This window comes from Crocodylus porosus, unplaced genomic scaffold, assembly GCF_001723895.1.
Source record: "Crocodylus porosus isolate Cpor-Errol unplaced genomic scaffold, CroPor_comp1, whole genome shotgun sequence".
In the NCBI taxonomy this organism is placed as follows: Eukaryota; Metazoa; Chordata; order Crocodylia; family Crocodylidae; genus Crocodylus; species Crocodylus porosus.
In genome coordinates this window covers 37,755,048-37,777,615 of record NW_017728886.1, presented here as the reverse complement: position 1 = coordinate 37,777,615, position 22,568 = coordinate 37,755,048, and the positions used below count along the sequence as shown (strand labels likewise).

General features: G+C 41.5%; 1 protein-coding gene across 3 annotated transcripts in view; it reads right to left on the bottom strand.

Annotated features, from left to right (window-relative positions):
* NMT2 (N-myristoyltransferase 2) overlaps positions 1-22,568 on the bottom strand; it is a 44,454-nt gene that overhangs the window by 2,415 nt on the left and 19,471 nt on the right. Inside the window, exons 3-10 of one of the 3 annotated variants that reach the window (XM_019532645.1) lie at positions 14,944-15,088; positions 11,607-11,725; positions 11,411-11,502; positions 11,197-11,313; positions 9,927-10,097; positions 8,690-8,798; positions 4,406-4,576; positions 3,356-3,523 (exon numbers count right to left, since the gene is read on the bottom strand). In XM_019532645.1, coding sequence (XP_019388190.1) covers positions 3,356-3,523; positions 4,406-4,576; positions 8,690-8,798; positions 9,927-10,097; positions 11,197-11,313; positions 11,411-11,502; positions 11,607-11,725; positions 14,944-15,088 — 1,092 coding nt within the window. The remainder of the gene's footprint in view (positions 1-3,355; positions 3,524-4,405; positions 4,577-8,689; positions 8,799-9,926; positions 10,098-11,196; positions 11,314-11,410; positions 11,503-11,606; positions 11,726-14,943; positions 15,089-22,568) is intronic. The other 2 variants (XM_019532652.1, XM_019532661.1) reach the window with 2 other exon arrangements.

The following is a 22,568-nucleotide window of genomic DNA, read 5'->3' as shown; positions in this document are numbered from 1 at the left end:
GCACCTAGCAGGATTCCTAAAAGCACCTAGAGTGCCAACTGTTTTGACTAAGTTAACATCCACACAATAATTCACGTGTCTGAGGAAGGCAGTGTAGTTTTGTGATTAGAGCAGTAGTCTAGGTGTATTCCCAGCTTTGTCACAGGCCTTCAGCAAGTCACCTCCTTGTGCCTCAGTTTCCTTCTTCGTGGCATGGTAAAGCACATTGACATTGATGAATAACATATATGAACAAAGTACCTGCACCTGTTACTGAAGACCTCAGTCTCAATCTCAAGAAAAATCAAGGTTGTACTCGTATCATTGCTAGTTATGTTCCATTTTAATAACATACCGAACGTTTTCTGAACAAGCACAGCTTACCCATCTCCCAATGCCTGAAGAAGGGTGTTTGTGCCCAAAAGCTTGCAAATAACTTTTTTACAACTCTTTCGCTGGTCCAATAAAAGATATTACATATACCCAAAGAACCTTGCCGGCTGACCCAGGAACACATTCATACGTATATTTATTATTACAAATAAAACAAATATGTGTCAGAAAAAAATGTGAATGTTTAAATGAAGTTTTATATGTATTTATAGCTGTCAGGAACTTGACAAAGGCACTAATTATAACTGTTTCAGAGAGAGAGTCTAATTTTATGTATCAAGTTCTTGTTAAAATGTCCGTTTCACTGTTTACCTTAGTCAACCTCAGATTGTTATTTATAGTCTCAAAACATGCAAGGAGGAAAAGGAAAAATTTTGTGCATTATTTGCTTCATAGTTCATGGAGATCATTAGTATCGGATACACCTGAGATGTTTATTCTATTTTTTTAATTGATCTGTATTGATACTACCTAAATCTACCACAGGGGCTACAAACAGATGTCGGTTTTTATAGTGGGATCAGCTATAACAGGGTGCTTCCAACTCAGAATGTGATCCCATTGATTGGCAGAGACAGATGTCATCCAGGACTCCCATCCTGTAAGAATGGGCCTGTGCTGGTCCTGGAGCATCATTCTGCGGCACAACAGCCCCAGGTACCTGGCCCAGGGCTCCCTGGGGAATCCTATGCATTCCCCGCCTCCAGAACCGCATGAGACACGTCCCAGGATCTGCAGGAGAATTCCTGGGGCCTGGAGCAGGCAATTCATGGGGTCAGGGCTAAACATTGGAGCTGGTGTCCTGAAAAATAAGGCCCCGAGTCTTGGGAACACCTGCCCAGGGCAGCTGGAAAGCCCCAGACTGCTTTTGCTTTCATGCCATAAGCACACAAGCATCCACTGTGATAGGAAACACAAACTATTACTAGGAATTGTTGCACCACCATTTTGGGGCATCTTGAGTGGAACAAGCGGCAGCAATGTCTGCTCATTTGGGCTTTGGTACCACCACGAACATTTTTATGGTGGCACAACGGCAACATCTATTTGCAGCCTTATACAAACATTCTGCAAAGCAAGTGGCAATGCAAGCAGAGAACTAGAGAGATAAAGCCATGGAAATAAACCTTTGAGAATACACTCATTTTCTTCTAAGCACTTCTTTATAATGTCTTCCCTTCCACTCTGTCAAACTGTGTTCCATTAGTGTAGGTTTGGGTGTGAAAATGTGTTTACAATTATAACATGACATTCTGATTTAAGCTCTTTGCCACTTTCCACAGATGCGCATCTGCAGTGCATCTGTGGTGTATTTCAACTTGTGTAGTGTTAACATGCAAGTTAATTATTAGCTATAGTTGCAACTAAATCCCAGCATAAAATAAGCTTCCATCTGATTAAAAAAAATCAAATTAGTTTCCAAAAATCTTGCCAACTCATTCAATTCCATCCATAAGCTGCTGTTTTAGTGATACTGAGCATTCTCCCAACAGAAAAAAAATAGCATATCCTCTTCATAAAGATAGCTTAGGTAAGTCTACACTGCTATTCCTGGTCCTAGGAGTGTTGCTGTCATGCAGAGCCTGTCCACCAAATCCCACCTGCACATGTCAAACTTGACAATGAGGCAGCAAAGTGACTCTGGGGCATCCTTTGTCCTCTCAACCTGCTGCTGTTAAGCATATGGGAAACTGATTCAGCTCTGTGTTTGGCTTGTATCAGTGGGTGGGGCATTCTTGAAAGTGACCCTTTCCAGGAGCGCCAGGCACATGGTGAGACATACCCGAAGGGGGTGGACACATACATTTGGAGTGGTTTCAAGAGGGCAGCCTTTTAAAACAGCAGCATCTGTTACATTCTAATTGTCGCATTTGGACAAGTCAAGAAGATACAAATATAGCTTGTGCCCAATTTCTTTTATTATGGAGAAGCTGCTGCACATGACCTCTTACATGGTTCTTGCCATCTGCTGTCCCTACCACATCCTGGTGGTGGTACCACTGTCTGTGACTGCTTATTTGTCAGTTACCTCTGCTTTTTTCAGAGTTAACCATCCCTGAAAGTCATTCCACTACACACCATTTGGACATGCAACAGTACAGCTCTGCCACCAGGACTGACTATAAAAAACAATAAATAAATTCTTCTGTTGCAAGGAACTCAAAAAACATTGGGTGCCTATACATGTGCTCCGGGGTGGGGGAGGTTTTAATTAGAGCTTTTGGGAGCTGCTCTAATTAAAATACCACAGCATCTCATACATCAGCATCCCACATTTCAAAATGGCAGCGGGGTGACTTTAACTACAGCTCGTTCGACAAGCTGTAGTTAAAGTGCCATTTTGAAATGCAGGATGCTGCAGCATAATGGAATCTTCTCATTAGAATGCAAACTCGATTAATTAAGTTTGCTCTGACACATTCTAATCAGAACACATCGGAGCATGTGTACAGGCACCCAAAATGACTTGCCATAGTCTTTAACACCATGGATTCCTATTTGAATCTCTGGGTTATCTAATGAATCATGTTTATACACCTAATAGTGCTAATATTTTGTGAGATGCCCCATAGCACCCTTGAAGATCTCAAGATACCCTAGCTGAGAATCAGTGGGCCATGCTGATCTTATCTGTATTGCTCCTGTTTTTAGTATGTGTGTTGCTGACTTTACCAAATGACTTTAGTAACCCCCTTGTTTGGGCTCTGGTGCTGACTGAACTATGCTACACATATGTCTTGTAATAAAAAAAACCAGTGCTTTCCACAGTTGTATGTTCATGGGAAATTTTTTTTCATTCTTAGTGTAGTTCAAAGTGGGGGTAAATGCCAATACAGATATTTTTAAAGTTCCACAAATGCATGCAACCTCCACCCTTTTTATTTCTTAGCATAAAGGGGGATGGAACAGTATTAAATTTTGCTTTTTTTTCTTAATAACACTACTTTCTGAGAGAAGTAGACAGGAAAAATAAGTTACCTACCAATTTAGCTATAATGAGTGCATCATTCATCAGGTCCAGGAGAGGGGTCTCTGTATGAATATTATAGAAGGAATAGGCAGCTTTGAGGCTTTTATGAACAGGATGGTGCATAACCGTTGAAGGTAATGTGTAGAAACTCAGGAAATCTGTTAAAATACCATTTGGATTCTGGGAAAGAAAAAGATGATCTAATGAGGAGTCAGTCTTAAGTTAATTTATTACCACTTTAGACACCTGATCCTACACCACAGATGTTTTTAGGGCTGACAAATACTAACCATCAGGAACTCACCATGTCACGGCACCATCAAAGGAGCACCATGTCACGGCACCATCAAAGGCCTTTCATAAGCAAACCTGGTTGAAATTTTTTCATTCTAACATTTTTCCTATGAAAAATGGTTATATAACAAGCAACATATTTAGCTGAAAATTTTCAACATGGTCAAGTTCCCCTTCCCCCAGATTCTTAAAAAATAAAGAAGTTTTGCTTTTTCATTATAGTTCTTTGTGGAAATATTTAGAGATTCATAATATTTAGAGATTCATAATGAACAAGTGTCTCCAGTTGCTAACGTTAAAGGGCACTTCAATTCTGATGTCAGATGTCTTCTTGATGACCTCTGATGTAAAGAGAAAATGTCAAATATAGGAGTTTTTCCAATGTGCGAGTTAGTTTCATTTTGGATTACTAATTTCAAGACTAACGTGAATTATGATGTGTAGCTTTGGGACTGACATGTGAAGTACACATTAATGCACATTTGCTTTTGTTATTCTCATTTTATTTCCTGATTGCTTCAAGAAGGTAAGGAAAAGGAGGGTGAGGATCTGTCAATGCCTGTACATGGTGGACTCCTTGTAGTTCTGAAGTATCATAATTTGGTTCTTCAGTGAAAGAAAATCTACAGCCCTGAATAACATTCTTCTCTGCTGTCTGTGAAACATTAGAAGATTGGTGTCAGTGTGGCTTTAAGCAGAATTACTTATGTAGGGAAGCAGAAGTGAAGTTTACAGATACCACATATACATAATTAACTAATTTTTTACCTCTACTACAAAGGTGTCAATAATATGATCCCGAGGCAGGAACCAGTGAGCTACCTCTTCTTCATCCATTACAGGAGCAAGATTAAACTGCTTCAAGTAATTGTTGATTAATTCCTGCACTGTTTTAGTATCTTTTTTTTCCATTGGTCTCAAACCTGAAGTCTTTGTGGCCTTATAAGAAAAGAAAAAAATATTAAGTCATTGAAAGGAAAAATATATACACAGCAAGGGGCTAATTAGGTCATGAACTGACTTACATTCACTGATAGCCTGCTTTAGCCTAGCTTTCCAATTCATTATGCTATTTTTACAAACTGCCTCAATCAGTATTCCCTCTCCTCTAATTACCAAGACAAGGCTGAAACATTTCAATTTTTATACTCCATTATTGATGCTACTTCATTTTTCCAGGAAAGCAGATGTGTTGCCAAGAGCCTAATCTTTTGCATTTTCTTTTTAAGATCAGTATTGATTTCTTGATTTCTAAATGATTTAGAGTCCAGAAAAAATTATTAACAACAAAAAACAAATCTAAAGACAGAAAGACTTTGAATTCCAGCTCAATATCAAATCTCTTTTGTGTACATATACATTTATAAATTACCAAACTTTTAACAGAGAAGTCATGACTATCCCGAACGATTGCAAACTACCTTGCAGACTCAACATTCTATGTACACAATTGCTGTTCTTTTTCCCAAAAAAACACTCATGACTTGTGGCTGCCTTGGAATTACACACAAGCAAATAAGATAATTTAGAGAAGGACTTTAAACAGTAAGGGAGATTTCCCCCCCCAATACTTTGTAGTTAAAGTTTAAATATGAAGAAAGCAACTGAACCTCTCTTCCCAACAATTTTTTTGTTAATTATTCAGGATATTTCTTCTTTAAACAAAGTTTGTTCTCTTTCAGCTCCTATCTGTTTCTCCTGCTTCATGATTCAAAGTTATATATTGAACTTGTAACATTGCTCCCTTCCATGGCAACGTGGCAAAGTTGGGGTTTAACTCCAGTCAAACAGCCAGAAACTGGCTTGGTAGGCTCCCTAAGAACACCCTGTGTAAAAGGGGATCACTAGGTTATCTTGGACTTGTGCATCTGCCCAAGCTTCCCATCTTCCAGCCCCATGTAGAGAACTTTCTGGGAATGGTGGTGGAGAACCTAGCTGGACACCTTTGTTCCCTTGCAGTCACTGGCTGCCAGAACGTCCTGTGCTTGTTCTGCCTGACCCAAGGAAGGGCTAGCTTCAGAAACTGAATGTATACAAATATGACTGACTTAGCATCTCTTTTTCCCAAATCAAGCTGCACCAAGTAAAATCTCAGCTGAACCAGAGGATCCAGTCCAGGATTTTGGTATTTGGGTAGGATCAAACAGGGAAGCACCACTTCCATTTTATACAAGTCTTCTCAGCATAAGAAAACTTAAAAATACTCAGGCAGGTTTCTTTACAGCAATATTTTGTGAAGGGTCACACCATTCTCCTATATCATTTCAAAAAGATCTTCAGGGAAGATAACACACGGAATTGTAGTGCCACGGTTCTTTGCTGGGATGATGAACCCCCCCCACAGGTGGTGGGTGACATGCCCGAGCCATTAGCAAGCAGCAAGAGTGCAAGAAGCTTCAGGCAGCTAAACAATTACAGAGCTGTAACCGAGAAAAATATTTAATTAATTTCATAGACATTAGGGCTGGAAGGGACCTGGGGAGAGCATCGAGTCCAGCCCCCTGCCCCAAGGGCAGGAAGTCAGCCAGGGTCAACGGATCCCAGCAAGATAAGTGCCCAAACACTTCTTAAAGGAGTCCAGAGTAGGTGCTTGCACCACTACCTGGAGGGAGTCTATTCTAAGATACACTAAGAAGTGTGTTTTAGGCTGGTTTGCAGTGAGCCAAGTTGTGTGCATAAGTTGGCTGTGACAACATCATGAGAACAAAGATAAAATTTTCAAATACATGAATTAGGGTTGGAAGAGGCCTCAGGAGGTCATCTAATCCAATCCCCTGCCCAAACCAGGACCATCCCCAACTAAATCATTCCAGCCAGGGTTCTGTCAATTCAGGCCTTAAAAACGTCTTAGGATGGAGATTCCACCACCCTCTCTAGGTAACCTGTTCCAGTGCTTCGCCACCCTACTAATGGGAAAGTTTTTCCTAATGTCCACCTTAAACCTCCCTTGCTGGAACATGAGACTACTGCTTCTTGTTCTGTCACCTCCTCTCCTTGTTTTGTCATCTGCCACCACTGAGAACAGTCTAGCTCCATCCTCTCTGGAACTACCTTTCAGGTAACTAAAGGCTGATACCAAATCCCCTCTCAGTCTTCTCTTCTGCAGACTAAATAAACCCAGTTCCCTCAGCCTTTCCTCAGAAGTCATGTGCCCCAACTCCATCACCATTTTCACTGCTTTCCGCTGGACTCTCTCCAACTTGTCCACATCCTTTCTACAGTGCGGGGCCCAGAATTGGGCACAGTGCTCCAGATGTGGCCTCACCAGTGCAGAAGAGAATGAAATAATTACTTCCGTGGATCTGTTGGCAATGCTCCTACCAATGCAGCCCAGTATGTTGTTAGCCTTCTTGGCAACCAGGGCACACCGCTGACTCATTTTTAATGAGTCCTAATTTTTTACTAATTTTTTTAAGCGACTTAGGTACAAAGGCACTTAAGTACCTTAGCTGTTTTTCTAGAGATGCCGTGGTGTATTCTTTTCCCTGCTAGGCTTTACTCTTCTGTTGTGGTCTGGATCTCATGAATTAGCAAAGGTTGATTAAAGCAAGAGAGTGATGTAGTTTCTTGTAAAACTCTGGTAGCAACACACCTTGTACTATAAATAGTACAGGGCAATGTAATGATGAACTGTTCTGTTTCCCATGTAAAAACAGTACAGGAAAAGAAGTGCAAGCTCTAAGAGTTAAATTTGAAATTGTCTACCACATATCTAACATATGATTTCATAGATTTCACAGACATTAGGGCTGGAAGGGACCTCGGAAGATCATCGAGTCCCCTGCCCAAGGGGCAGAAAGTTAGTTGGGGTCATTGGATCCCAGCAAGATAAGCATCCAAATTTCTCTTCAAGGCGTTCAATGTAGGTGCTTGAACCACCTCCGGTGGCAGGCTATTCTAGACCTTGGAGGCTCAGACAGTGAAGAAATTCTTCCTTATGTCCATCCTGAAACAGTCTGCAGGAGTTTGAGAATTATTTAAATTTACTTTTAGTTTTTTGATCCTAAAAATGAATTAATTTTACTATTTACTTTTAGACTATGAAATCTATTGCACTGAATCCAAATGAGAATCTCTGGATGTGCAAGCATGCACATGGCATTGGAAATTTATCTTATTGACATGTGATAAAATCAAGTAGCAGTGTGAACTGTATGACTTTTAGAATATCAACAGTATAAAAGAGTCTGTGACACAATATTTAAAAAAAGATGCTGTACATGGTTATCATTGCAAAATATATGGTGGGAAAAACAAACAAATTTATTCAAAAGTTCTCTCTTTCTAAAAAGTGTTTGAGGATTAAACTACGCAGACAGACCGTGGTTAGCAACTCCCCCTCCTGGCTGCATAGCTTAGGAACAGCCTAAGAGTTCCCTCTAACTGGGATAGCTCGAACTAATTCCTCAAATGGAATAAGCAATAACAGCAAAAAGGTATTTTTTAAACCACAGCACGTGGCCACACTAATCTTCTGTTGGCAAATTAACAACGAGGAGGGGTGTGATTTTTTTCCCCCACTCTTTTAGCTGATATAATTATGACAACAAAACTTAAGCACAGAAGAGAAAAAAAAAAGCAGTATCCAATATTCTGAGATACAACATTGAGCATTGCACAAAGAAAACTTTCTGGCAAAACTAGGGAAAATGCCTGCCAGCACAGTGTGATAAAAATTTCAGAATGCAATGTTTAAGTATTTGTGGCTAACAGTACTCTGTGAACCCACTTAACATGTCATATGAACTGTATATAAAGAAGTGTGCATCATCAGGTCCATTCCATTTAACCTAAAACTGAAATGCTAGGCTTTTGTTTATTATTATTTTAAGATAGTGGTATTTCTAAATAAAATTAATCTATGCTTTCAGAATTTGTCTCATCTGTTAACTCTACAACTTTGATAACCTTTTCCCCAACTGGAAATAAGTTTGCACATCCTGTAAATGCTGGCTTTCCAAAATGAAAAGCTTTCCTTGTCAGGGACAGACGGAAGGTTATTTGGGGCCTCACAATAACTGTGAGGCTTCTCTAGGCATACACATTGCTTACATCGGGAAGTCTGTAGAGCTTCATTGTTCTTTGTAAAGTCATATTTCTACTCAAATGTGAAAATTTCACCTCTACCAATTTTCTGGGGTTCAGTGATCGATGCCAGTACCTGGAAATAGAATTGAAATGAAATTTAATATCACTGCTAGTTTTAATATACGATATACATTACCCTGTCCCATAAGCCAATCCCTTCTTCAGCATTCTGCTTCTATGGAACGATCCTGTACTGCAATCTACACAAAGCTCAAGCAGTAATTAAGAGGGGAGGTGGGATGGGGTGGGAGGGAGCAGCACAAGCAGCCTGAGGAGAGTTGCGCCAGCCAGGCCATGACCCCGCTCTGCCCCACACTCTCCCTGCCCTGCATACTGAGGGGATGGAGAGGCAGCAGGTTGGAAGTGATGGGCATTAGCAGGGCTGGGGGGTTGGGGGGCTGTGGGCTGGGAGTGAGGGGCACTGGCAGAGCCAAGGGGCTGTGGGTCAGGAGTGAGGGACAACTGCAGGGCTGGTGGGGGGGAGCTGTGGTTTGGGAGTGAGGGGGGCCTCAAGTCCAAAAAGATTGAGAATCAGTGGACTAGATGACCTCTGGAGATCCCTTTCAGCCCTACTTCTCTGTGATTCTACAATTCAGCTACCTATGAAGAGATTAAGGGCTGGACCAATTTTTCTGGATTTGAACTTGTGGTAGCAGAAACAAAATCTACTCCAGGCAAAGAAAGTACTGAATGTTCCACAACTTTCCTTCATAAGATTTTTTCTACCTCTCTTAGACATAACACAAATCTCTCCTTTGGGAGACGCAAGTGGTTAAACAATAGTAACATACTACTCCCGGAAACTATTTTCCATCTTTGACAAGAAATGCGTTCACAAAAAGGTGCCTCAGCATGAAATAAGTCACATGAATAATGCAAGTACTGAATTAAAAAACACTGTTACTACTAGCATAGTTTTGATCATGAAGTCAACAGAAGTTTACATTAATCTGCTTCCCACTTAAGGCCAAACGAAGAAACATAAACTAAGATTCTAATCACAGAAGGGGTTTTGTCCAAGTTTTTGTGAAGAAGCTTTCCCTATCCTCTGGATTAGAATCAAGCACATAATATTTATTTTACTAGAAATTTACAGCAATTAGATGAGCACTGATGAGCTTGTTCATGAACAGCAACATCGAACGTTCTTTAAAATGACCATTCTTGGAAGCAATATTGCTACAAACATCACCTAAGTTACCTGCAAGTGGCAACTGGCTTGGGGAGTACCACTCCTGCAGTGTAAACTGCCTGAAAAATCCCTTCCAGATTTACTCTTCTGGTTATTTCCCGAATCAGGACAGGTGCTACTCGTTTAGATCTCAATTTCTTATGGACACAAAGAAAATTGATTTCCACCATTTTCTTCATACTAAGAGAAATTTTACATAAAAGAATGGTTGTAAAACTTCATAAAACAGCATCTTCTTCTTAAAATAGTTTTATTTTCCAGGCCTAGATAAAATTTTAGTTTTTATAATGCAGCTTCTAAAATGTAAGTCATGCTAATTTAAAAATTTGGAACAGGAAGATTTAATTAAAACAGGGGCTGGCAACCTATGGCCCAGAGCCTGAATCTAGCCTGCAGACCCACTGGATCTGACCTGCAGAGCTGGAGGGCTTTGGCAACGTTCTGGCAGCAAGGGGCTTCGCCTGTGGCTGGGCAATAGGGAGAGATGGCCGTGGCAGCAGCTAGTCCAGAAGCTCTGGCCAGCCTCAGACTTGAGATGGATTGTTTCAGACCTCTGCTCAAACAGATTGCTAACTTATCAGAACTACAGTTTGAATGAGTTTGGAGTTTGCCCACGATGCTGGATTTAAAGGCCCAGAAAACCATTTGAATAGAGGGAAAGAGAGAAAAAATACCACAGCTCATACTACTTAGTTTATGATTTCAGTGCTCTGGCTCAACAAACAGGCTATGTCTAGAATGCAAGCTTACCAGGCTGGCAGAAGCACTTCAAACAGGCCATGCTCCTCTTCATGCTCTGCTGCTGACCCAAACTACTGTTGTCGTGTCTGAATGGTGTTAGGACTTGGCTAGTGACTTGACACTAAGTGAGCAAAGCTACACTATCTCTAGGGGTTGGGGCTTGTGTATGTACATTAGTACAGTGTGTTTGAGGGCAAGTGAACAAGGTAACCCTTGCTAAGGAACTGTGACTGACTGACCATCTTTTTCAGACTTTCCAAAGGGTCAGAGAATACCTGAGCCTGTCTATGCTTTACATCAGCAGAAAGCTTCTGAGGTGGATATATGCTTACAGTTGAATATCACTGTAAGAATTCAGGAAGCTTTCTCCTACAATATTTCAGACCTGTGTACAGGTTTCTTCTGCTTCTTTATTGATAGATGCATTCATTCCTTTCAGTCAGAGAATTCCCACTAACAGTGACAGATCATTTAAAGTGTATTATTTGTTTATAGTTATTCATATTTGTACAAATGCAAAGCAGATATGGCAATTTACCTGTCATAAATCCGGATGTTGGCAGGGATAGCACTTATGAATCCTACTAATTTTTTGTTTGAAGACACCCTAACTCCACAGTGCCACTGTGGTAACCAGCCTGGAGGACGCAGTGCCCTAGAATTAGACACAAAAATAATTAGAAATTAATGCCTAAAAAGGTATGAAACACTATGCAATCCATTAGAAGCAGTTGCTAGAACTTATTACTTACCACAAGAGAAACTCAGGCGAATAATCAAACCTAAACATGTTATCATCATCTTCTACATAATTCTCATTTAACAATGTGTACAGTTCCTTTAGCTGAAAAAATACACATCAAAAACAGGAAAAGATTTATTCCCATATATGTCAACTAGAACGTGGCATCAGTGATTCTGCATGTACCTACAGAATGTTTTACTTACCACCTCTGCATTGCTCAGGTCCAAAGTATCCCACATAAAACCCTGTGGCAAAGAGTATGGCTCAAGACGGACATTGTCCTTATCTGGCTCAATTGCACCATGAGAAGTTATAACTTCATCTTTATAAAAAGGGAGAAAATTAAAATAATTAAATTGCCATTTTAAAAAAAACCCCCACATTTGTTTTTAAAGTAATTTCATGTAACATAATTTACAATAATTGTGAAATGGGAATGTGAAGCCTCTTAAATACGTTGAGAAAAAAATAATAGTTTACATTACTCCCTTAGGCTATAACGCTCTTAAAATGGAGTATCACTACCTCGGCAGAACACATACATACACAGGCTTAGGACTTTCTACTGAAGTTGGTATCTTTTATTTGCTTGCAGAGTAGAAATGAATAACAAATTATTAGCACATAAACAGCTACCAAACTGTAGCCTTGTTTAGAGAAGTGTGTTGTACCTCAGCAGAGCTTTATAAGCAATGGCCGTGATCCTACAAACACTAATACATAGGAACTCAGTGGGAGTACTCACTTACATGTCTGTTTGTAGGACCAGGACATTTGATAGGCTGCAGGGGAAATGCAAAACTCATTTTAAGTATCACTATTTAAAAAAAAAAAAAAAAAAAAAAAAAAAAATCCTGGGTTGCATTAACAAGAAGGTCATTGACAAATCGAGGAAATCAGTTCTATCTAATTAGACACTTAATGCAGAGTTATCCTGCCTTTCTTCACAACTTCAGAAGCTGAAAATGTGACCCCCTCTTCCTCTGTTAGACCAGAGTTGCACATTATCTGCCAGACTCTGGAATAGGCTTCCTGAGATGAACAACATTAGGAAATACATTATTTCTAATGGGTCAATGATGTTTACACAAATTCTATAACAGTGGGTGCATCTACATGAGCATTTAAACTGACTCAAACTCAGGTGCAAACCACAGCATTTACATGTGTGCTCAGGGCCACAGCAGTCTGGGTCGGGGTGAAGCAGACCTGGGGGGTTAGCCCTGGGTGGCAGTGGGGCAGGCTGGGGCATGACAGTGCTACAGTGTGGGGCTAGGCGGCAGACAGCCCCTGTACTTTAGCATCCTTGTGCCTCAGCCAGCCCGTCACAGTCTACATGTGAGTTTGATCACGCATAATTACAGTACTCTTACAGCGGAGTGACTGTGCTATCTTATGATGGAATTTATTAATCTACTGAGTGTAATACTGGCACATGTGTAGACTATGACGTTTTACTGCAGAGCTAATTAGTCAACCCACAGTAAAGCACACCCAGAAAGTGACGGATGACCATAGTTTTAGTTCTCATTAAACAGAACTGAATGGACAGCAGAGCATCCTCAGGTGCTTCTTCTGCAGTGAAGGAAGGGTGTCAGCATCAGGGACTATCTATACCAGGGGTAGGCAAAATGCAGCCCGGGGAGGTAGGATGCGGCCCGCCAGGCTATTCTATCTGGCCTGCGGGGCCCCTAAAAAATTTAGAAAATTAATATTTATCTGCCCCTGGATGCCTGTCATGTAGCCCTTAATGGCTTGCCAAAACTCAGTAAGTGGCCCTCCGCTCAAAATAATTGCCCACCCCTGATCTACACCATGAAGGTACTGCAAAATAAACTAGGAGGTGAATGAATTTACAGCACAAAAGCATTCTCACTATGGATTAGACTATGCAACTAGATTACCTGTATTACAGAAAAGCATCCTTGGTAGGAAATAAGTGTGTCCATGTAGAAAGTTAGTGAGGATTGCTGCTGCACTTTAAATTTACCCCCTAGTTTATTCTGCACTAAATTACCTGGGTAGAAAAGTCCACAGGACTGGGAAAGGTGGCTCCAGTTACACCTCTGAAAACTACTGCTGAAAGCAATGCTATGGCCTCACTGTAGTACCGATTAATACAAGCACTGATCAGTGAACATATACAACAATTCACATAAAGGCTTCGCCAGAGCACTGACCAAAGCAGACCTCACCAAATGCTGACTTCATACCACTAGGATGTAGACTAGAAGGAATTAGGCTTCCCGCCCTGACAAAAGTGACTGACAAAGCTGACAGATGAAGCTGATTGTTAAGGCTGGTGGCACAGAGTCCAGAACACACATGATAATGACAGGAGCCAGGAGGATAAGGATAATTTGGTAGAGATGTTACCATTTTCTAAGTAAATATCTGGCATAAAGAAAATTTCTGATCCATGTGTACAAGGGACTGGAAACTTTGGACAATTTACCTAGGGGATGGAAATGTGAGCTGCGCCTACATTGCTACAAGCATCCAGGGCTAACACCTTGTTACCTGCTGGACAAGCATGCTAGTGCATAGGTGCTCTGCCAGTAATAAACCCGGCCAAGCCTTTGCCACTGAACCAACCAAGCCTGCGGTCATTCTTTGTATAACATCGGAGTCTGCAAGGGAACATGTACTAGTTGAAATAGCAGCAGCTATACAGACAATACCCTAAAAGAGTGCTCATAAGGATACTACACTGACCAAGAGAACGGAGAAGAGCAGCCTCCAAGCTTTACTGACAAACAAGAATCCCTAGAATTAGCGCTACAGCTTAACAGGAAGAAAACAAAGGGGGAAGAAACCAGCCACTGTCTATATCACAGGTCTTTTTTAGACATATTCAGCAGCTGCATGTTAGCAGAGAGCAGATCAATATAAAGAAAAACCCACACAAGAGGCTTCTTCTAAAATCATGAGGAAGGGAAAGAGCCATGTACATTGAACTCATAATAGTGGACTGGCTACACAAGAGAATCAGTGTGATTTTAGGTACTGTATGCAGTAGACAAATAGGTGGACAATCAGAAATAAAAATAGTTACGTGTAGAAGAGAAGAATTAGCTTCACGAAAATCAATATGCATGTAACAGCATTACCTCTTCCTCGATAACAAGAATGTTTGTCCCTCTTTGACAGCTGCTCCACATAAGAGGTTAACCATTTTTAATGCTACCAAACAGAATTATTCTTTTTGCTAAAGTATGACATCTTTTAGCTCTATAATTCTTGATTTCATCCCAATGTCAAACCAAGTAGATTCATTATACAATCTTTCCTATTTCCACACTAAACAGTAGAATGAGCTTCACTAATACTATTTCATAAACATTCTATTTTAAAATCAACCACAAAATTACCCTAATTTCAGATGGCTAAAAGAAACTGAATTAACTTCCAAAGCCTAACACTTCTTGATAAGGAATTATGTTCAACCAGTGCAACTTATTTGTTTTATAGCATTTACAGAATATTCAGTTCCGTTAAAGTTCCTATTCCTTTTAGCTACACAAGCACAGATAAACTTACTAAGTTTGGGTACAGGTTGTGTATCCCAAAACTGGTATTTACGTTTGGTCGCTTCATCAATGTTCTTTGCTGGGCCCTGGCAGGCAGAGAGCAGCTCCATAGCTCTCTGAATATCTTGTAGCTTCTGCATTGGAATGGCTGGATTCTGCAGACAGAGAGAGACTTATTTACTATGCACAGATTGAATAATCAGCAGAAATACACTGCCAGCAATATAACTTGCTTCCACTCTGTTTCAACAGAATTTTGTATGTAATTCCATCTCCCTAAATGAGACACTGCCAGGTAAGATATACCCAACAGGGACATTTCACTGTGGGAAAACAGTTTTTATAAAAACTTCTATGGTTTTAGAAGTAGCTTAATTATTTTTAGAACAGACACAGGCATTTAACATGTGTGTAAGCATAACTATACATACTATAAAGCCATCAAGTCACCAGGTACATTGTATTTGTTAAAAATTTCAAATTTTTACAGAGGTATTATGTTTCTTTTATAAATTTGGCAAATATCAATGCACCTTCCACATATATATGTCCATTAATCTAGTAATACTTTACCTGCTTAACAGGTTTTTTGGGTATTAACAGAGCTTCAAATTATGAGAGTACTGTAAGATAAACTCCTACTTGAAAGTAAAACAACTTTGACAGAAAGAGCCCATGTAGCTTCTAATCTTGAGCTAAATGTTTTAAACTTCAGTGCCTAAAGCAAACGTTCAAAACCAGGGGTTAGCAAGCCATGGCCTGGATCTGTCCTGTGGAGCTAAGGGTTTCAATAGTGTCCCAGTGGCAGGGGGCTTTGCCTATCCCATAGCTGGGGGCTTTACCCCTGCCATAGTCAAGCCACTGGGAGAAGCGGCCCTAGGGAGAAAAGAGACTAGTGATCCTGGGGCTGACCTACCTTAGACCTGAGCTGAATCATTCTGCCCCACTTCTAGAAACCATTGCTGACCACAGATCTAAATGCTGATTTTTAGAGGTCACTTGCAGGGTCAGTGAAATTTTTCTGTCTATCCACTGTGAAACACTGATGGTAGCAAGACATTCTAAATCTGAAGGACTTCTATTTTAAGAAGCAGAATTGGGAGTTTTGACATCAACTATACAGAGGTCAATATTTCAACTCAAGTTTTTTCCAAGCCAGTAAAGAAATTCCATAGGTTTTATGTATTATCAAGAGTATCTTTACACCCCATTTTGGAACATACAAACCAGCAGCCTCTTAGTTCCATATCAATGCATCATTCTTTCAGTATTTCACTTCCTTTCTAGGATTCATCTGGAAAAAAGTACTGCAAGCTAGAAATGATGGTCCAGAGACCCATATGGAGAAGCAGGCTTCAGTCCTAGAAATCTCATAAGGACTGTATATAATTTAAATGATTCAATACAGGCAACATGCCTTAACTTCAATAGCTACTTTTATTCTTTAAGCACTATGCAATTTTTCTAGTTAAGGAAAGTGTTGCAAACTTATGTATTGGAAACAAAAATAAACCCTGTTCTCTGATCTGAGAAGAACTGTGAATTAAGATATTTGCTTACAGGTTGTAGTTAAACCAATTAGGTCAACACTTTGATGCAGGAAGAATTAACAGCTTATTTCTAGATCCAAATCATAGTGACAGGTCAGTGTTCTCAACTAAAAAAAAAAAAAAAGTGTGAACTGTAGTACCCCCTGGCTTGATATGAAGGTTTCTGAAGCTAGAGGATTTGCTGAGCTTTTACCAGTATGTCAAGTAATTAAATATTCCTAGATTCACAGACTGTAAGGGCTGGAACAGACCTCGCAAGATCATTGGGTCCAGCCCCCCTGCACTGGGCAGGAAAGACACCTGGGATTATGTGACCCCAGCAAGTTGACCGTCCAGTCTCCTCTCGAAGATTTCTAGGTACCTTGGTGAACAGTTGTTCATCAAGCCCTTGATGTATTCCCCTGATGTAGCGGTAAGCTGCTACCAAGTCCCCTCTCAGCTTTCTCTTTTTTTAAGCTGAAGAGGCCCAAGTCCCTCAGCCTTTCCTCATATGGCTTGTCTTGCAAGTCTCTGGTCATACAGGTGGCTCCTCTCTGGACACACTAAAGCTTTACCATGTCTTTGTTGAAGTGTAGTACCCAGAACTGGATGCAGTACTTCAGCTGCAGTCTCACCAGTGCTGAGTAAAGTGGAAGAATAACTTCCTTGGTTTTGCTTGAGATGCAAATATTAATTTTGATGCATCAATATTAGTAACTGTATATGTACTTTGCATTTAAGAAACTGTCAGTATTATTCTGCTTTATGCTAAAAATAAATGACAGATATAAGGAAAGGATCTTCCTTTCTCTAGTACAAGGGAACAGAGGCACATTTTGAAATAATGTATGGCTACTCTTTGGATTACAGACATTTTTCCTCTATAGAGGAAAGTTAACTTTCTTTTGCAAGAAATTCAGAGCTAGTATAAAGTATAGTAGTTATCTGCAAATCCAATTCTCCTCCCTTAACTAAAGGCAAGAGGATAGATTTTATAAAGAAATTCATGTGGATTGCTTTTAATGATGTTGAAGGAATTATTGCAGTTCAGAAAAACTGGCTGAGACATCTGAAGAAATGCTAAAAAGAACAAATACAGCAAAACATGAGATGATCTGAACCAAGGGAAAGGACCTGGTGGCCCTGGCAGTAACTAAGCTCATTTTATGCAACAAGTCATGCTTTACACTACTGAAGGAGTAATGGAAAAGGAGTGCAGAGATGGCTGACAGATGAGAGACTACTGGAAAATCCAGGCAGGGAAGAAGTGGCAGGGAGAGGTGTTTTAAAGCATAATGGAATCACATTTCCTTTTGATCCTAAATATTTCTGGGTGGGATTCTTACTAGGGGCAATTTATGGATGATCCACAATTCATACAATCACCTATCATTTATGAAGTAAACAGACTGAAATCAGGGCTACCACAAAGCAGCTACAGCCAGTAACCAAACAACCTAACTCATCAGTTTAAAGTGTTCTTTCAGCTACAAAAAGTCCCAAACTAAATATTACTCTTTCAAATCAAAGGTGGCTGACTGCTGTTGAAACATGGGTTTAAAAGCCATTACCTAAGTCTAAAATACTTTCAATCCATAGAAAACATCTGTAGAAGTGCCAGTGATGTCAACAACCACCAAGACTTTCAGATGGACTGTGGACAGAGTTCATGCTGCACTAGATCATGGATGGGTTTCTATAAAGACACTATATCCGGTATTGCAAGCAAGGAAAACTAAATGAGGATGTCCACTGTGGAGCAGAAATATCAATACAGATTTCCCTCACTTTATGCAGGTTCCGTACGTGCCAATTCGCTTTTATGCAATGACCCTTTTCATACCAAAAATCTGTTTATATGCGAGGTATATTCTTATATTATATTATATTCAATCAGTGTGGTGGAAGCCCACAGTCAGCTGCCTTGTGCAGTGCACTGTGGGAGTGATGCACACTAAAATATAGTCTCCTGTGTGGATCTGTGCTCTTCACTCGTTGTCTGTGACACGTATTTCTGTAGTTGTCAACCCCTTATGATAATGCCCTGTGCTTGTGTGTACTGTCTGCTGTTAATGAGTACCAAAATTGTCTTGTAAAAGTGGTAGAAATGGGTCTAGGGGTCAGTACAGTTGAGGTCTTGGAACATATCCCTGATTGTTACATTGTAAAGTGGGGTCTCTTTATGTAAATTTGAGTTATGTGCCATTTTCCAAGAACACATGTACAGCATAAAGCGAGGGAAATCTGTACACAACATCCACTCCATTCACTGACATTTACTCCTCCTCAGGGATCCTGGTTTTCCATGATAAAAAAAAGTCACAAATTCTCTGATAAAAATCCCCAAATCCATGGTTAATCCAGGCGGGGGCATCAGCGAGGGGCACAACCCTGCTCTGCTCCCACATACACAGAGAAAGCATGGCCAAGGCAGCATGGAGCTTTCAGCGTCAGGCAGCTTTTGTGCATGGCCCTGCTGTGCCCTGCTGCCCAGTTGCACACACTGCACTCCAGAGGGCCTGGGGGAGGGCTGCAGAGTGGGGAGCACAGCATTTGCGACCCAGGATTTGCAGCTGGCCGGGCACTCCAGCCGGGGGATGGGGGGTTTGCAGTCTCCCTGCTCCTGGTCCAAGTGCCCAGCTGGCTGGGGGCTGAGGAAGTGGGGAAGGCTGAAACCTGCCCTGCTTCTGGCTGGAGTGACCGGCTAGCTGCAAATCTCCCCGCTCCCTCAGCCCCCAGCCAGCTTGGGTACTACAGCCGGGAGCAGGGGTGGTTTGCAGCCTCCTCACTCCCGCAGCCCCCAGCCAGCTTGGGCACTCCCTGGCTGGTCACTCTGGCCAGGAGAGGGGGTTTACAGCTGGCTGGGAGTGGCAGGGGGTTTGCAGGTGGCTGAGCACTCCAGCTGTGAGTGGGCAGGCTGCAACCCCCTCCCGGCCAGAGTGCCCGGCTAGCTACAAACCTCCCTGCTTCCTCAGCTCCTAGGCAGCTCCCCCCTGCCCGACTTACCTCCAGCAAGAAGAGTGAGCCTGAAGCAGTATCTGGTAAGCACGAGTGTCAGGCCCCACTCTCCCCATCTCCCTTCCCCTCCGGGCAGGGTTGAGGGTTTTCCTGCCCCTTTTGTAAACAGCTCTTGCAGGCTGGAACTCAGCTCTTTGCAAAAGGGGGAAATCCGTGGGTTTCTCTTCCAAAAGGGAAAATCCACATTCTCAGATAAAAATGGGAAATCTGTATTTTTTTCTGTTTTTCCATGGAAAACAGAAAACCTGGATCTCTGCTCATTATAGCTACTTTTGCTGTTTCCAACTTTGCTCTTTATTATTTGTGGGCATATATTTGTCTAAAATAACAAAAAAGATTCACTCTCCTTACTTCTGGTCCATAACATTTGTTTCTATGTCCTGGTTCCTTTGCTTGCATGCTGTAGCTCCATGGGCCCGGGGTGCTGGCCTGCTTAGTGTAGGCTAGAGATGCAAGATAGGTGGTGGAAGGCAAAGTGAGCTCTGTAAGGACTGCTATACAGATGCCTAATATCAAAAGCTGGAAAGTCACTGTTCAAACATTCCCATGTGAAATGTTTTTTTGCTGACAACAGTTGTCAGTACAAGAGTCTGAAAACAGTGTTTTTGTGAAAACATGCCCTTTTTCTTCTGTACCTGCATCAAATAATAAAAGTATTTTTCATGTCACAGAGACATAGCAGAATTAGTTCAGACCACAGTAAGAGAAGAAGGCATTTAGAAGCCATTTCAGAATCAGACCCCAATGCTTTAGGACATATTTTATGATTTGGGTGTAAATAGGAAATAACTGGAATGTTAAATAGAGATTCAGGCAGTGCTACGGGGCCATGTGAATCTCTTGGTCACCTGGGCCTGTTCAAAAACAAAATATGTTAAAATGTACAAAGTGATAACATCCAGCACACCGCACCTAGAGAATGGAGAACAATATCTTGGAAGATAGTAACCAAAGAAAGGTTTTAGGGATTCTAACGCAAAAACAACTGAGTACCAGATCTCAGTGCTTATCTACACTAAAACAAACTACCAAGAAAAGTGACAACTTCAGCATTTCTTGCTATTATTTAATCAGTACAAGATGTATTTCTGGAAGATATGCTTTAGCCAAACAAAATGTACAGGGCTTAACACAGGGGCAGGTCTGTTTTAGAGCTTGCCAATCTTCCTCAACACAAGTGTTATCATTTTCAATCCTAAAATTGGTGAGTTTTTTTACTGAGATGTGTCTGAAGGCCTCCACAGTGTCTAGGGGTTTTGAAGGCATTTGATGCTGTACTGTCTTCAGATTGATTTGGGTTGCTTACAATGTTTCAACACAACCCTGATGGACATGATTGATCTTACTAAATGATGATGGGTCCAGCAGTCATCAGCTCCTCTCATGACACATGTGATATTGATACCTTTTAGATCATGTGTTCTTACAATGACCTAGTCAAAGATGTTCCACTGTTCTGACCAGGGGTGTTGCCATGTTGTTTTGCATCTGTCATGTTGTCTGAAGATAGTGTTAATAATGACAAGGTCATGCTCTGAACATTTACTGAGTAAAAAGATCCCATTGGAATTGGCCTTGGCCACTCCTTCCTTCTCAGTGATGCCCCTCCTCAAGGAAAAGCCCCGGCCAACTCTTGCATTGAAGTCTCCAAGGAGGATGATCTGTGGTTTGACCCTCCATTTAACCACCAGCTGTGGCATCTGCCAGCAAGTCAGCAGCTCTAGGATCCACCTTCTTAGCCATCAATGGACTCACTGACAACGCTTTACTTGACCTGTGAGAGTGATCATGCTTGACCACGAAGGATCGCTGCTGCTGACAAATATAGGGACAACTGTATGGAATGTTAGGATATTAATACACTATTACCAATAGATATTGCATTAGATGGTTGGGTTTTTATTTTTATTTTTTTTAAAAACAAAATAAAACCTACCTAACTTTGCAGCATTCCTTTAATCTTTATTAAAAAAAAAAATTGGTTAAAAGAACATTAAGTAGAGATCCTGAGCCTGAAAAGTTCTGAGGACCCCAAACTCTCACTGAAATAAAGCACTGCCACATTTGCCACATATTTATTTAGGTAAAACTAAGCTTGTCTACACAGGATGCTTTACTTGAGATTAGAGAAAATTACTGCTGGTAAGCATCACCATCTATTCGTGCAGACGCTTAGTCTTGGTCATCCAGGTAACGGGGAAGGAGATTACTCCCAGCCGCTGGGAGCAGCTAGCTGCTGAGGCAGGTTCTGCCACTGGAGCCCAGGCAGGGACAACATCCTGCTGCCCCAGCAATAGGGAGCTCCCAGCTCGCACTCTGTGATTGTGTCCGCAGAGCTAGGGCTGGCAGATAAGAATCTCCTAATCCCTGCTCCCAGATCTCAATCGCAAGGCAGAGGCTGGGGAGTCTCTGCTACTGGGGCAGGGGAACATTGCCCCACCTGGGTTTCAATGGCGGAGTCCACCCTGGTAGCTGCCTCCTGGCTGCATGCTGCCTGCCAGCCACTGGGCTAATACCCAGGGGGAGCCTAGGGCTCTCCCTGGCTGCTGCAGGGGGCTGCTGCAGGGACAACAGGAGCAGAAGCAGACTGCTGACATGAAATAGTATTGGTACTCAGGCATTGGTGAGGCCGCAGCTGGAGTACTGTGTCCAGTTCTGGGTGCCACACTTCAAGAAGGATGTGAAGAAGCTTGTGAGAGTCCAGAGAAAAGCCACTTTTATGACTGGAAGCCTGGGGAGCAAGCCATATGAGGAAAAGCTGATAGATATGGAATTGTTCAGCCTAGAAAAGAGAAGACGGGGCAGGGGTGGGAATTTCTTCAGCTTACAAATATATTGGGGGAGAGCACCAGGGGCTAGGTGAACAACTATGCATCAAAGCACCCCAGGGGAAAACCAGGAGCAACTGTCAGAAACTCCTAGAAGGAAGTTTCGGATGGGATACAAGGAAGAACTTCTTTACGGTTCATGTGACCAGACTCTGGAAATAAGACTCCCAGCGGTTGAAACCTTTCAACCTTATTACTTGCACATCAGCTATATCATAGGAAAGTAGGGCTGGAAGGAACCTCATCAGGTCACCTAGTTC